The sequence below is a fragment of the Bos grunniens genome, chromosome 28 (genome assembly GCF_055505025.1).
Source record: "Bos grunniens cultivar Pamir isolate PY7600 chromosome 28, Bosgru_T2T1.0, whole genome shotgun sequence".
In the NCBI taxonomy this organism is placed as follows: Eukaryota; Metazoa; Chordata; class Mammalia; order Artiodactyla; family Bovidae; genus Bos; species Bos grunniens.
The window spans coordinates 31,904,789-31,921,849 of NC_141192.1; the positions used below are offsets into that span (position 1 = coordinate 31,904,789).

General features: G+C 40.3%; 1 protein-coding gene and 1 long non-coding RNA gene across 7 annotated transcripts in view; one reads left to right on the top strand and one right to left on the bottom strand.

Moving 5' to 3' along the window:
- Nucleotides 1–17,061, bottom strand: part of BICC1 (BicC family RNA binding protein 1) — a 349,716-nt gene that overhangs the window by 17,252 nt on the left and 315,403 nt on the right. For 4 of the 6 annotated variants that reach the window (XM_086382458.1, XM_086382456.1, XM_086382453.1 and 1 more), the window contains 4 exons: nt 15,359–15,518; nt 12,074–12,113; nt 11,619–11,773; nt 1,092–1,248 (listed from right to left, as the gene is read on the bottom strand). In XM_086382458.1, coding sequence (XP_086238584.1) covers nt 1,092–1,248; nt 11,619–11,773; nt 12,074–12,113; nt 15,359–15,518 — 512 coding nt within the window. The remainder of the gene's footprint in view (nt 1–1,091; nt 1,249–11,618; nt 11,774–12,073; nt 12,114–15,358; nt 15,519–17,061) is intronic. The other 2 variants (XM_086382457.1, XM_086382455.1) reach the window with 1 other exon arrangement.
- On the top strand, nt 1,151–10,963 carry LOC147343092 (uncharacterized). The gene is made up of 2 exons (XR_015157052.1): nt 1,151–1,285; nt 10,901–10,963. It is a non-coding gene; the product is annotated as an uncharacterized LOC147343092 (long non-coding RNA).

Consider the following 17,061-nt stretch of genomic DNA (forward strand, 5'->3'; position numbering starts at 1 on the left):
CACTGTTAGACATTTGGGAAGAAATAACAAATTCAGAAATAAGGCATAGCCTCCTGTAACTGGAATTGTAAACTGGTGCAGACACTATGGAAAACAGTATGGAGGTTCCTTAAAAAATCAAAACTAGAACTGCCATACCCGGCAATTTCACTTCTGGGTATTTGCCCAAAGAAAACAAAAACACTCATTCAAAAGGATATATGCACCCCTATGTTGACTACAGCATTATTTACAATAGTCAAGATACAAAAGCAACCTAAGTGTCCATCAACAGATGAATGGATAAAAGGCGTATATACAATAATGTATTAGTCACAAAACGAAGTTCTGCCATGGGCAATGACATGGACGGATCCAGAAGGTATACTGCTAAGTGAAATAAGTCAAAAACAGAAAGACAAGTGCTGTATGATCTCACTTATATGTGGAAGCTAAAAAAAACAGAACAAAGTGAAAACAGACTCAAAGATACAGAGAACAAATGAGCGGTTGCCAGAGGGAGTTGGGGAGGTGAGACAGATGAAGGGGATTAAGAGGTACAAACCTCCAGTTATAAAATAAAAAAGCAACAGGAATATAACATCCAGCATAAGGAGTATGGTCAGTAATACTGTAATAACTGTACGGGAGTTACTAGACTTATCACGGTGATCATTTCATAATGCCTGCAAATGTAAACTCACTTCCATTGTATACCTGAAACATAATATTATATGCTAACTATATTTCAACTTAAAGAAAGAAGGCACAGCCTTAAAGAATGTTTGGTGCATGGGCAATAAAGTTTACTGAATGAATAGAGCCCCTGGCTTGTGGATCTCCAGTTCTACACAGAGAGACAGTTATGCAAATAACTGCACTTCACTAAGACAAATGCGAGAGTGCAAGCGTTTACGCAATGCGGTGAACGCGGAGAACCAACGGCCTGCTTCCCTGGGAAAACCAGGGAAGGCTGCTCAGAGGAGGTGACATGTGAGTAATGCAAAACTCTTAAGGGCATGAAGCCCAGAGTTTATACTTGAACATCACACTAAACCAAGTAAATTAAAAGCAGATTACATCTAAAACCATGACGAAAAGTCAAAGCTCACTTGATTTGTTCTGTTTACGCTTGGGGCTGCCAATGGAAGCTGCAAATTCGCCATGACTTGCAGGACCGATTCCATTTCGGTCTCTCCAGTTGTCAGATTCGCTTCCACTTCCCAGGTGCTCACGACTGTTGGACCTCGAGAGGGACATTGATGAACCCTGTAAACAAAGCCACACAGGGAAAATGCTTAATAAGGTGAGTTTCCCAGAGTGGGAGGAAGAAAGAACCCACATTAGACCCCTATCATCTATGTCAGTTGCTGGCCATGGCAGTTACCCAGAAATGCATATTCTCAAGAACAGGGTGTGGGACCTGTTTATAGTCTTTTCTTCCAGCTACCAAAAGTGTTAGTCACTCAGTCACATCCAACTCTCCACGATCCCATGGACTGTGGCCCACCAGGCTCCTATGTTCATGGGATTTTCCAGGCAAGAATACCAAGGACACTTGGTCATATGCACATGGTGAAGTGTTCTTCCTTCATTATGAAGGTGTTGATAAGAGGGTGAGCAGAGGAGTTCTGAGTTCATCTCAGTCACTCAGTCACATCCGACTCTTTGCGACCCCGTGGACTGTATGTAGCACACCAGGCTTCCCTGTCCATCACCAGCACCTGAAGCTTGCTCAAACTCATGTCTATCAAGTCAGTGATGCCATCCAACCGCTCATCCTCTGTCGTCCCCTTCTCCTCCTGCCTTCAATCTTTCTCAGCATCAGGGTCTTTTCAAATGAGTCAGTTCTTCGCATCAGGTGGCCAAAGTACTGGAGTTTCAGCTTCAGCATCAGTCCTTCCAATGACATTCAGGGCTGATTTCCTTTAGGATTGAGTGGTTTGATCTTCTTGCAGTCCAAGGGATTCTCAAAAGTCTTCTCCAACACCACAGTTCAAAAGCATCAATTCTTCGGTGCTCAGCTTTCTTTATGGGCCAACTCTCACATCCATACATGACTACAGGAAAAACCATAGCTTTGACTAGACGGACCTTTGTCGACAAACTAATTATCTCTCCTTTTTAATATGCTGTCTAGGTTGGTCATAGGCTTTTCTTCTAAGGAGCAAGCATCTTTTAATTTCATGGCTGCATTCACCATCAGCAGTGATTTTGGAGCCCAAAAAAATAAAGTCTTTCACTATTTCCATTGTTGCCCCATCTATTTGCCATGAAGTGATGGGATCAGATGCCATGATCTTAGTTTTCTGAATGTTGCATTTTAAGCCAACTTTTTCACTCTTCTCTTTCACCTTCATCAAGAGGCTCTTTAGATCTTCTTCCCTTTCTGCCATAAGGGGCGTGTCATCTGTATATCTGAGGTTACTAATATTTCTCCCAGAAATCTTGACTCCAGCTTGTACTTCATCCAGCCTGGCATTCTGCATGATGTACTCTGCCTAGAAGTTAAATAAGCAGGGTGACAATATATAGCCTTGACGTACTCCTTTCCCTATTTGGAACCAATCTGTTGTCCCATGTCCAGATCTAATTGTTGCTTCTTGACTTGCATATAGATTTCTAAGGACGCAGGTCAGGTGGTCTGGTATTCCCATCTCTTGAAGAATTTTCCAGTTTGTTGTGATCCACACAAGCAAAGGCTTTGGTGTAATCAATAAAGCTGAAGTAGATGTTTTTCTGGAACTCTCTTGCTTTTTCGATGATCCAATGGATGTTGGCAATTTGATCTCTGCTTCCCCTCTTTCCTAAATCCAGCTTGAACAACTGGAAGTTCATGGTTCACATACTATTGAAGCCTGGCTTGGAGAATTTTGAGCATTACTTTGCTAGCATGTGAGATGAGTGCACTTTTTTGGTAGTTTGAGCATTCTTTGGCATTGCCTTTCTTTGGGATTGGAATGAAAACTGACCTTTTCCAGTCCTGTGGCCACTGCCGAGTTTTCCAAATTTGCTGGCATATTGAGTACAGCAATTTTACAGCATCATCTTTTAGGATTTGAAATTCCATCACCTCCACTAGCTTTGTCCCATCACCTCCACTAGCTCACCTGGAATTCCATCACCTCCACTAGCTTTGTTCGTAGTTTTGCTTCCTAAGGCCCACTTGCCTTTGTCTGGCTCTAGGTGGGTGATCACATCATCATCATTATCTGGGTCATGAAGATCTTTTTTGTACAGCTCTATGTATATTCTTGCCACCTCTTAAAATTTTCTGCTTCTGTTAGATCCATACCATTTCTGGCCTTTATTGTGCCCATCTTTGCATGAAGTGTTCCCTTGGTATCTCTGATTTTCTTGAAGAGATCTCTAGTCTTTCCCGTTCTACTGTTTTCCTCTATTCCTCTGCACTGATCACTGAGGAAGGCTTTCTTATCTCTCCTTGCTATTCTTTGGAACTCTGCATTCAGGTGAGTATATCTTTCCTTTTCTCCTTTGCCTTTCACTTCTCTTCTTTTCTCAGCTATTTGTAAGGCCTCCTCAGACAACCATTTTGCCTTTTACATTTATTTTTCTTGATCACTGCCTCCTGTACAATGTCACAAACCTCTGTCCATAGTTCATCAGGCACTCTATCAGATCTAATCCCTTAAATCTATTTGTCACTTCCACTGTATAATCGTAAGGGATTTGATTTAGGTTATACCTGAATGGTCTAATGGTTTTCCCTACTTTCTTCAACTTAAGTCTGAATTTGGCAATAAGGAGTTCATGATCTGAGCCACAGTCAGCTCTCAGTCTTGATTTTGCTGACTGTATAGAGCTTCTCCATCTTTGGCTGCAAAGAATATAATCAATCTGACTTTGGTATTGACCATCTGGTGATATCCACCTGTAGAGTCTTCTCTGCTGTTGTTGGAAGAGGGTGTTTTCTATGACCATTGCATTCTCTTGGCAAAACTCTGTTAGCCTTTGATCTGCTTTATTTTGTACTCCAAGGCCAAATTTTCCTGTTACTCCAGGTATCTCTTGACTTCTTACTTTTGTACTCCAGTCCCGTATAATGAAATGGACATCTGGTGGAGTTCTGAGAGGCCCCAGTAAAAAGAGTCACTCCTATAAGATTTGGAGGAGTAGGTGCTAAGATTCCTGTTTTGGGGAACCACAAGGCAAGCCCTCCATCTGGCACAGTAGAGACTCTCTGCCTAGCACCTCACCAGGACGAGCAGGGGAGTAGTGCAGCTACAGCCGGTGCTTTGAGAGGAGTCAGGCTCGCAGAATGGAGGGTGGAGAGGAATCTGGATGGTCCTGTGTTATCTCACCCAAATAAGTACATGATCTGTCCAGCAAATGACAAGTGCCTGGAAATCAAAATGAACTGTCCCAAATCAAAATAAAAATAGTAATTTAAAAGGTCTCAAAGTTTACACCTAACCTGTATTTATTCATTCTTTATTCATTTATTTAATCACTATATTACAGGTACCATACTCTGTACTATATATCTATAGTATTAAGGTCAACATTTTCTGATAACCCAAGTTTTATGTTTACTGAGTAATTCCAAGAGAATCCTTTACTATTCAGGTCACTGAACTCAATTCAGTCCCACGGCAGCACACCCACAGCTGACAGTGCCCTGCTGTAACACTTCTTTCTTCAGGGCATGATGATACCACTCAGACACCACTCTCAAGACTTCCCATCTGCCCTGTGCATCCTGACTGCAGGAACTTCCTCTCTTTTCTATTCCAAATGTCAGGTTTGGTCTTCACATTCCTCATCATCTCTCTCTACACTTTCTCCTTAAGTAATCAGTACTCACAACCTTTCTCAAAGCTTAACAACAGCCATTGTCAGGAAGCATTTAACAGGAGGCTTCCTGTGTGCTGTTTTGGATCTGTCAGGAATCCTTTGTTCCTTATTAATTCCTGAATATTCAGGAATTAAGAGGAGAGGCAAGCCTCCTCCGGGGCTGAGGGATCCAGGCATTTCCTTCGTTAGTTTTTCTATACGGTGATAAGTACACTCTTCCTTCTTGTGAACCATATGTTAAAAGTGATTATTTATAATTCTTTCTCTCTTTAGTATGGATTGCCTATGTTTTGTAAGTCTGGAATTTTAATCTTTATCTTTGCTGAGAATAACTACAGTATATATGCCCACACCATGTTGATTAAAACACCTTTGCCCCATCAGAGCTCTGGTCCCCATGTCTTTCTTTCTCTTTCTTTCTTTCTCTCTCTCAGGCTATTTCTTTGGAGCGCAGAGGCCCTCTGAGTTCACTTTCCTGCCCGGGCTTCTGAGACCCTCTCGAGAAGGTGCTTTGTGCCTTCACCCCATCGAGAGGGCGCCTGAGGCCTCCATGAACAGAGCAAGCCCCGTACCAGGGGCTTTATTGGCTTTCTGCGTAAACCAAGGAATATCAGCCTCTTTCTCTCCTTTACTTTCTTATCGTCAACTCCGGACCACCAGGTTCTGGTCCATTAAAGGACCGCAACAAGCCATGACTGAAATTGTTACCTCTGGGTTTGAATTCTCTACTGAAATTTAGCATCACAGAGTTGCCAATCTGACACTTCCATTTTACTGTCTCACAGACATTTTAATTAAGAGTGTTTGAAACCATATTGTTCACGACCATCCCCACCAGCTACACTCAAATCCACTCCTCTCCCAGAATCCCTACATCTCAGTAAGTGGTGACCATTCACCGCGTTGCTCAAGCCAGACTTCTAAGAGCCACACTCGTTCGTCCTCTCACTATATCCTATTTGTCAGTTCACCAATGTCGTACCTAAACACACCCAAATCTACCTACTTTCACCAATCTCCACCACTGTCATTAACAGCCTCTTTAATGACATGTTGATTCTTTCTTGCCTCCCACCCCAATAATCCATTTTCCATGAAGCAACTAGGTTGTAGGTTGTTTTTTTAAATGCAAATTAGAACAAAACCATGCCTCTCTCGGCATACAGTCCTATAATAATCCCTTCCCAGTACTTAACCATGGGCTGAAATGCTCCATAATCAAGTCTCTGCCTGTCTCGCCAACCTTATCTTCAGTGCTCCACCACCCTATCCACCTTCTGCTCCATGAACTTACCAGTTTGCTCTGACTCCAATATGATAATGCCAGCTGTTTCCTTGGCCTAGTACTATTTCCCTAGATATTCACAAGGTTGGCCCTTTCTTGCCGTGTAAGTCTTAGCTTAAATGTCATTTGCTCATTAAAGCCAGCTAAAACTACCCAACATAAAATAGCCTCTGTTTCATATCTATCAAGAACTTTTATTACTTAACGCCTTCTGGTTAACTTTTTATATATTTCTCTCTACCCACCAAAAGAAAGCTCTATCCATGAAAGCAAGAATCTGTATTCAGGCATTGTACCTAATGCCCAGAACTGCATCTAAAACACAGGAAATGCTTATTGATAAATATTTGCAGAATTACTAGATCTCACAGTTACCTTTTCGTACATCTATGGGATCCCCTTTGCTGACTTTTGGGAAGGGGCCTAAGGAAAGGAAGGCTCCTCACACCAAAAAAATGGGTTTTTCAGTTAAAACCATCATTAACATAATTCAACCAGATAAATTCCATGTAGCAAGAGAAATAAGAACATGCTCCAAACTGGTTAATTACCAGGAAAGAGACCATTATATAGTATTTCTATATATTTTAAAACTTCTATATCTAAACTCTTTTTGAGTATAAAAAAGTCACTCATCTAAGATCTAAGCTGATTTCATTCACACAGGTATCTCAGATCTGGCTAAACATGATGTTTTCTAAAAACATTAAATAAAAAATAATCTTGTGATATTTACCAGTTTGTTGTGATATGTTAGAAGACAACAAACTGGTAAATATCACAAGATTATTTAGATTTGTAAGGCTTAAAATAGTCAGACCACCTCATTACTCTTAGGGGTAAATTTAAAACCTTCTTTTAACTTCCGATGCAGGTTTTACCTACTCCAGAGAATACGCAACCATTTCTAATGCCTTTAAGAGATAAGAGGCAAAAAGAAAAGGAAAATCCAAAACTTTTTAGTTCTGTTGATATGTCAGAAAAACTGCAGGTCAAAGCAACCTTTTGTTTGACCTTTGCTGTCCCAGTATATCATTAAGTGGATAGGGTCATACTTTTGAGTCTTGAAGAAAACAAAAATAAGCCTCAAGCTACTTGCTTCTTATCTAAAGGAGTTCTTTGGAAAAGCCTAATTTCTCAAAAATGCCTTAAAACTGGAAACAGTCGCTCAAGTCTAGTTTCTCAGTAATGTGACCAGGGTGTTCAAAGCATCAGTTTCTTGCCTAAAGCAAGCTTCCTAGAGCAGGAAAACCATGTGCCTTGATCCCCTGCACACTGGGTAACCCACACCGGTCAGGACCCATTGGCTAAACGTGCTTCCCTAGAGCATTCTACTTGTCCATTTGTTTTTGGTTTTCTTTGGAAAAGAATAAGGAAAAAGAGTGTTTCTAACTACCACCTAATTTTTTTAACTTTTTATTTTGTACTGGTGTATAGCCAATTAACAAACAATGTTGTGATAGTTTTAGGTGAACAGTGAAGGGACTTAGCCATACATCTTCATGAATCCACTGACCCCCAAACTCCCCTCCCACCCAAGCTGTCAGATAACATTGAGCAGAGTTCCATGTGCTATACAGACCTTGTTGGTTATCCATTTTAAATATAGCAGTGTGTACATGTCAATCCCAAACTCCCTAACTATGCCTTCCCCCATCCATCCCCCTGGCAACCATAAAGCTCGTTCTCATAGTCTGTGAGTCTGTTGCTGTTTTATAAGTTCATATGAATCATTTCTTTTTAGATTCCACATATAAAGGATGTCATATGATATTTCTCCTCTGACTTACTTCACTCAGTATAACAATCTCTGGGTCCCTCATGTTGCTGCAAATGGCCTTATTTCATTCTTTTAGATGGCTGAGTAATAGTCCATTGTTTGTATATATGTACCACATCTTCTTTATCCATTCCTCTGTCAACGGACATTTAGGTTGCTTCCATGTCTTGGCTACTGTAAACAGAGCTGCAGTGAACACAGGGTACATATATCCTTTTTGATCATGTTTTTATCTGAATATATGCCCAGGAGTGGGATTGCAGAGTCATCAATCAGTTCAGTTCAGTTGCTCAGTTGTGTCCGGCTCTTTGCAACCCCACGGACTGCAGCACATCAGGCTTCCCTGTCCGTCACCAACTACCAGAGCTTGCTCAAACTCGTGTCCATCGAGTCGGTGATGCCATCCAACCATCTCATCCTCTGTCATCCCTTTCTCTGCCTGCCCTCAATCTTTCCCAGCACCAGGCTCTTCTCCAATGAGTCAGTTCTTCGCATCAGGTAGCCCAAGTACTGGAGTCTCAGCTTCAGCAACAGTCCTTCCAATGAATATTCAGGACTGATTTCCTTTAGGATTGACTGGCTTGATCTCCTTGCAGGGTCATAAGGTAGCTCTATTTTTAATTTCTTAAGAAACTTCCATTGTGGCTATACCAATTTATATTCCCATTAACAGTGTAAGAGTGTTCCCTTCTCTCCACACTCTCTCCAGCATTTATTGTTTGCGTATTTTCTGATGATGGCCATTCTGGCTGTAACCACCCCCTGATTTTAAAATAGTGCTACAAGTGGAGATGTGGTAAATCTTTTTAAAAAATTTTAAGCCCTTTCCACTCTTCCCCAGGTCCTTCTCAATTCCCACCCTGTCTCTATGTTCTAACCCATTAATTGCCCAGTTAACAATCCCTCTGAGTTTTAGCGGAATAAAGAGGAGGGCAGGCATTCACAAAAAGCAGCTGCTTCAGAGTATCAGGTCATGCCAGGTAAGGGTCTTTTTACCTCATTTTGATGGCTTTGGGCTGTATGAAAGTCCTCCACACTGCGAGAATCTAGAATCATTCCCTAAGAAAGCCTGATTCTCTCTCTTATCACCACGTTTAAAGGGGCCGTGAATAAAAGCAGGTTACCTGGTGAATGCCCTGGCACTGATCTCCCTGGTTTCATCCTCTCCCCAACCTTTCAATGTGAATGAGCTGTTAGACATTAGGCAGTAAGGTGGAACAGGCTGGCCCGAGAGAGCCAAAGCAAGAAAAGCCACAGGAGGGATTCAGCCACTGAGTCAGGAGCCTGCAAAGTCAAGCCCATAGAGAGTGGTCCACTCGTCCTTGGACAAGACCCAGAGCAGAGGCCCTCCAGATTCTGACACCACGTCTGAGTCATTCCCCTTTACAGTAGGTCCCTGCAGAGCAGTGTTTCCAGGAGGGTGCCTGCATCAGAATCAGACTAGGCTTTTGGTGAAAATGTAAATTACTGGTTCCTGCTGGCTGTTTCCCTGATGAGTGAGATGCTTGGGGAAGAATCTGCATTTTTAAGTGCACCAAGTGATTCTTATGTCTTTTAACATGGCTCTAGAGTGTTTATAAATCACCTTGTATGGTAAAGAATTTGCCTGCAATGTGGGAGACCCAGGTTCAATCCTCGGGTCGGGAAGATCCCCTGGAGAAGAAAATGGCAACCCACTCCAGTATTCTTGCCTGGAAATTCCATGGACAGAGGAGCCTTGTGGGCTGCAATCCATGGCGCTGCAAAGAGTCGGACATGACTGACTAACACTAACTAACTTGCTATGTACCCTCTGAGTTAAACCATTAGGAAAAGCCCGAGGATAAAGAAATTTTGCAAAATGAATTCAAGTCCTTTTTTCTAACAACTATTGCCATGACCTCAAGTAAGACACTTAACTGATCTGGGACCCTTTCCCTCGCTCGGAATTTATAGGGATCAAATAAGCTCGTGGATGAAAATGTACCATATAAAACATCAAAGAAATAAATGAATGTGATTTAAGGTAATTATTACTAGCACATTATGTGTTCATGTAACACTTTAAAGTATTCCTTTAGATATAAAAAGCATATCTAGTTTGAATGTGCAGAAATACCTCCAGTAATAAGCATTCATATATGTATATGAATCACATCTTTCATCAGGCTCTTGGTTTTCCTCGGGGTAAAGTTCTTTGGTGGAAATAACAGGAGTTGCTAAACATTACTGAGACTTCCTGCACACCACTCTAAGCACCGGGTGCCTTCTCCCACAGCATGCTCAGAATAACTGCAATGAGAAAACAGGCTCTGAGGCGTGAAGTCACTCATCAGAGCTGTACGTGTGTCGGTGGTGGCTGTCAGGTTCCCACAGCCCCTGCGTTTGACAACTACTTTATTAGAACGATCGTCATTTCAACCTGTCATCCTATTGGTCTCTGAGAACAGAACTGAATTAGCATTTCTAAACTGAACTATTTCATCTCTGAAATGACAGAAGCATAATCAACCACCTAAAGCTCCATTCCGCTCAAGGTGGGGGTGAGCTCAACAGCCGACTGCAGGTCTATCAGTGGAAGCCTAAGAATGAGCAGAGCAGTTTTTAAGGTCTCTGCCAATGAAATGAGATGCTGACTTTCTCTCAGAGCTAGAATGGCAGAAAGGGGGGTGTATACCTCCTAGGGCCTCAAATTGTTCACAATGATTCCTGCATTCTAGCTGCCAACAGTAACTTCAGACTTTAAATATACCCTGCCAAGTTGCTACTGTAAGTCTGACAATGAAATTTGCAGGAGACTGTGCTTTTTAGTATTTCAATAGTACTTTCTTTTTCACTTTCTCAAAGAGACAAAGGGGGAAAAAATTGCATGTTTGTATTTGCCTTTCATCAACATTCTAATTTATTACAAAGAAAATGGGTGGAGAAATGAAGGTCAATCTGCAAATGCTAGTGATTAGACTAACAATTATGAAATGCTTAACCAGTATTTGTTTTTGAACCTCCAGTGGTCTGACTGAACATTGTGATTCTTGAATTGATAATTTTCATCCATCTTTTAGGTTTGTGCAGTCTCTGCAGTTGTGTGTGTGAGTGTGTGCATGCGCACACATTCCAACTCCACCTGTACTTGCAAAAGACTTAGAGCCAAAATCTGACAGTCTGCAACTGAAAAGGCCTTGCTGACTGAGTCACGTACAGCCCAGCCAAGAAGCAAGGAGCTCTGGGTCCCTCTCCCTGTGGTGAGGATGCCAGCTTCCCCGTCTCACCCCTAAGCCCTGCAGCGAACATCTGGGAAGCATCATGTTTTGGAGCTCTTCTTGTGATACTTCCTGCTGTGTTCCTGGCACATCTGAACACGCTGAATTTTTAACTCAGATCTGCAAACTTGTTTTTGTTGAATAATTGCCTTTTCTCCTTCTGGTGGGCTTACGAGTGATACCCTGGAATGAAGGGATTCCTTATACATTTTTATATGGCATATTACATATGCCCTTTGCTTAATCTCAGCCCTGCTCTCCCACATTCTCCCCTAACAAAAACATATTTATCCGAATTTCCTTCATAGCTGATCAACAACTTTGAAAGAAAACATGCAAAAGATCATAATATATCAGATTGTATCTATTTCATAGCAATACGTTTACAATATTAGAAATTAAACCAAATCACCATTAAGACATTTTCCTTATGTAAACAGAGAACGGGAGAGGAGAGAAGATGGTTCTCTTTTGCTCAGAGAATCAACGGGAAGAGTAAGTAGGGCATGACTCTACAAACCTCAAAGGTGGTCGTCATTGTGGGCTTATATGACACGTGGTTGGCCCTTCTCAGCTCCTTGATAGTTTCAGCAGGCATGGATTTAGAAAACCCCAGGCCACTCCACGTGTTTGTGGGTGTTCTGACCTCCGTCACCACTGGTTTCTTTAACATAGCTTTGGAAAAGAGAACATAAAACAAATGCTTGCTATTTTTAATGCATTTCTTAACACAAAATACCTTAAAATGTCTTCATAAAACATTTTATACAAGTTAACAGTAAATTTTAAAATGATACATTATTTCTTAATTGATCTAATGCTAATCTATTCAACCTCAACAAAGTTTATGCAACTTGAATCAAAACATTCTCAGTTTCCTTTTATGAAAGTCCAGTTTCTCAGTTCAATATCAGTACTGAAAAAGTTTTTATGTGTCTACTGAAAAAAAAGTATAGATCATAATGTATCATATACCTTTGGTTGCTAATAGCTTCTTCTGTTCATAGTCAAATGCCTAAAAAAGACAGAAAATATCTTTATTGTCAGTTTATCCAAATGTCACACCAATACTCCACAGAAAGATTACACGACTACAGCCCATGAGCCTGCCTGAGACAAACGCTAAGCTCTGCACCATAATGTGACAGTAATCCATGCAAGTCTGATAAACTTAAACATGTTTTCAAAACCAGTTCATTATAATAATACACTACTTCTGACTTTAAGTCATGACAGTGACAAGAGTCAGAAATCTTCCTTCAAAGGGAAAAAAATTCCTCTTTATTATGGATATTTAACATACCAGGATCAATCTATGCTAACTTAATAACAGTTATGCTAAATTTCAAAACAATGCATTCTCAAAATACTTTCAGGTTATCTATTATTGGCCTCCCTTGTTTCTCAAAATCCCCTCTTCATTTGGGTAAAATGGTATGATGTCACAACAACCTATGAAATTATGTAACTTAATTGGCATCATCTATGCTTTTAAAACGACATAAATGACAAATGTCTAGCTTTAATAATGACACAAGTAGAACATTAAAATTAAACCTAAATAAAAATATAAACCTAAGTTAAAAAATGAAACGTATTTATCTCGTATTGCACAGGACTAGGATGGCACCATTTATTCTTCTCATCCACACTGAGTATGTGACTACGACACAGATGGGTCTATATACAGACCCAGGTGAAGTCCAGATACAGCTACATCTCAAATGCTGACTCAGGGTTCTCAACTCTCGTGTTTCAGGAACTTAAGCTTGATTTTTAAATGTCTCTTATAAATAAAAAACTAAGAACAGAGATATATACATATATATGTTTATCTACTTTGCTATACAACTGAAACTAACACAATATTGTAAATCAACTATACTTCAGTAAGTTAGGAAAAAAAATGTCTCAAAGATAGGTCAAGAATCCATTGACAAGAGCCCTTTGGCCCTTCCTCCCAGGAGGACTATACCATCATATGCAGGGTGTCCATATAATTTATGGTCTGAAACAGGATACTTCTAAAAGCAAAAAGCACCACAAATGATTGGGTCAAAATAATGAAAATAAACTGGCTGACTGATCAACCAGAAGGAACACGGCAGTAAATTGGGAGGGTCAGACTTTTAGATAACACAGTTTGATAATGTTTTTGAAATCCTAGGTCTAAAATGGCTCTGGGAGTTAAAATCAACTTTTAATGACTAATGTCTAAGGCAAGATGTGGGGAGATTCTAAAGTTACTTGTTCAATAAATATTTATTGAGTGCCTTCTGGTTACAGATACTGTGCTACACTTTGTGGAAGAATAAAACAATGAATCAAAAATAATCTATAGCCTCAAATCATATGGAGGCTTAGCAGGGAGGAGAAAGAGAAATAACCACAAAATAAATTAGAAAGTGAGATAAATGTGAAAAGAGAGCTGGAGATTCAGAAGTCCAAGAATGGTCAGGAGACAAAGGTCATCTCAGGAGACAAAGGTCATCTTTAGCTCCAGAAATCACATAAGTCTTCAGTCTCTCTCCCTATTAAAGCTCAGTAACTCTTATCATTGATTTCTTAGTGATTTTAAAAGTCAGCTCTTCACTAATGGCATAAATAACATCTATTTAAATTGAAACTCTATCGCCAGGAATACTCTCATCCATCTTAAAAGAAAGGAACATGAAATGGTTCACTACAGGTATAAACTCGATGGAAAAGACGAGACTCACAAGATGGATGAAACTCACAAAGGGACCATAAAGGAATCTGATACTCTTTAAATGAGAGAACTTTACTGTATAATAACTGAAAATATATCCACCAGAGAAAATGTAATAAATGTTTGTTTTTAACTTTTCACCTTGTAAAGGCCATGGCTTTTGTAAAAACATTCATCTAAAAACATGAAAATGTTCAAATGCAAAGGATTAGGATAAGCAGACAAGCAGGACTGTGCTGTAGTTTTCACTGGAATTACAGAAGTACAATTTAGTTTCATGAATTAATTACTTTGACATATTTGTGACAATTTTATTTCTAAGACTTTGTGAAGTTTTTTTCTCTTTTGGAGGTGGGGAGATGGAGATGATATATCTTACTATGAAGTAGGTAAGTCTACTCATTAATTCAGACACTGAAGCCAAATGTTTATAGACATCTCTAAAAGCACAGAATCCTTATCTTTCATATTGTGATCAATATAAAAATCAGATTTCTGAATTCCATGATCAATAGTCTATTTTTTTTTTTTTGGTAATTGGACCAATAGTTTGAAAATGTATACAGAGAAAATCCCTGCTGAGGAAACTGTTTAAAGTAATCATAAAAATCTGTGAACCAACATAATCATCAATAACATTTAGTATCTCCTGTCAAAAAACTAAAGCCTCATATTAGTTATTTTCATAACTGTCTAAGGAGCACCAAACAAATTCATCTTCCCCATTTCACAGACAGAAAGATATTATATCTATTTATCTAAGACTATGTCATGAGGTAGTAAATGCTCAGAAATAGCAGCTCGCATATTTATCTAAAGTATTTAAGTAACAGAAGAAAAATGTCATTTGCATAAGACACAGTGACATAGACCATGTTAGATCACTTTTAATATTTTAAAGAATTCTCCTCACTTAAACTAAATCCTGCATTTCATTTTTAATGTTTATAGCAAAAGCAATTCCTAACTGCTGCTGCTGCTGCTAAGTCACTTCAGTTGTGTCCGACTCTGTGCGACCCCATAGACGGCAGCCCACCAGATTCCCCCGTCCCTGGGATTCTCCAGGCAAGAACACTGGAGTGGGTTGCCATTTCCTTCTCCAATGCATGAAAATGAAAAGTGAAAGTGAAGTCGCTCAGTCGTGTCCGACTCTTAGCGACCCCATGGACTGCAGCCTACCAGGCTCCTCCATCCATGGGATTTTCCAGGCAAGAGTACTGGAGTGGGGTGCCATTGCCTTTTCCAAATTCCTAACTACTGCATATATATTTAAACTTAATTTTGAGTAGGCCTCACCAACTCAATGGACATGAGTTTGAGTCAACTCCGGGAGTTGACGATGGACAGGGAAGCATGGCATGCTGCAGTCCATGGGGTGGCAAAGAGTCGGACACAACTGAGCAACTAAACTGAACTGAACTGAGCATGCAGAAGGAAAACGGAATTTCTGCTCTACTGCTAAAGGTTCACTGAATTCCCCATTTCCCTCAATCTAGACAGCTTATATTTGGATGACTCTCGCATTTTTTTTTTTTTTTTTTACTCATTACCTGCATGTTGACGTATGATGGCCGTGGGGCAAGCCGGGCCCTTTCATTGTTCTGTTGGGCGGCCCTCTCGGCAGCGCGCTCACTCCCCGGAGCCTTCTTGTCAGCCAGTGGGCTTTCTGCAGCACTCAGTTCAGGATCTGAGAGGAGCCTGTCAGTGCTGCTGTGAAAGAAAGAGTCTGGAATTGCACATGCCACTGTCACACTCACATGTACCACACCTCTGCCAGGGGCCACGTTTACTACTTAGGTTTACCATGTCCACCGTTTACAGGTATCATCTCATGCAATCCCCACAGCACTACTATGAGGTAGGCAGTATTACTGTCCCCATTTTTCACATGGGGGAAGCACCTTATCCAAGGTCCCGCCTCTGGTAAATGGTAGAGACGGGATACGAACGCAGATTTGCTGACTCTCAACATGGTGTTGAAACTATTTGAAGATATATATTCACGCAAAGTAAATATGTATATATGACATTCTGTATATGGTACATATGGAATAGGAATACAGACAAGATTTCTAGTTTATAGACATCAAGGAGCGATCTCTGACCCATGCTTACCTAATCTGAACAAACTGAGTCAGTCTGAAAGCATGCAGATAACCCATTTCATCTGTGTGCAATACACATGATGTTGCTACAGATCTGCTGTGATAAAGGCAGCAGATAAATAAATGTTTAGTATCTGTTCAGGGTGCAGGGAAAGAACACCTCATGAAAGTGCTTCTTAAAACGAGGGGGAGTTATCTGAATTATAAGAATTTATAGTGCCCTAGACATGTACCTCAAGCTTAACTCCAACTGAAGGTTAAGCTCAAGTAAAACAGAAATAACAAACAGTATTAGTCAAAGAGCTGATCTGTTCACACATTTTTTTTTTTGTATCATTCACTATTTAGTTATACCAGGGGAATTCAGAGGAATTTAGTAAAGGCTATTAGACACAACAGGAAGAGCAAAGAGCTTTGTTTGTTTGCCAAAGTTCACAGAGGCCTCACACGGGCTTGTGACCTGGAATTGAAAGGGCATCTGCAGGTTCACCATCGAACAGCAGCAACTCAGAGGGAACAGCGTAAGCAAAGGCAAGGGAGTATGCAGTGCACATCACTGCTAGTTTTAAAGCCAGAATTATTTCTCTAACCTAACATTATTCCTCTAAGAAAGAAAGAAAGAAAGGGAAGTCGTTCAGTTATGTCCAACTCTTTGCAATCCCTTGGACTGTAGCCTACCAGGGTCCTCTGTCTATGGGATTTTCCAGGCAAGAATACTGGAGTGGGTTGCCATTTCCTTCTCCAGGGGATCTTCCCAACCCAGGGATTGAACCCTGGTCTCCCACATTACGGGCAGATGCTTTACCATCCGAGCCACCAGGGAAGCCCCCTATAACAAATAATGTTAATTTGGCATATTAGTACCATGTCAAGAAAAATACAGATAAAGCAGATTTGGACAAAATGGGAACAATGATAATTAATCAAAGACTTTATAAAAGTAGAACAGATTTTTCTTTTCATGAAAGCAAAACAGATTTTGCTGAGGAATGGAGGAAGTAAGAATAGAATTATTATTTAACACATTCTAAATCAACCATGCTTCAATAAAAAAATTTAATTTAAAAAATACATGTGTTATATTTGCCTAGAGACACTATTCTGTAAGAATATAAAAGACAGTAGAGGAAATTGGGTGGATGAAATGG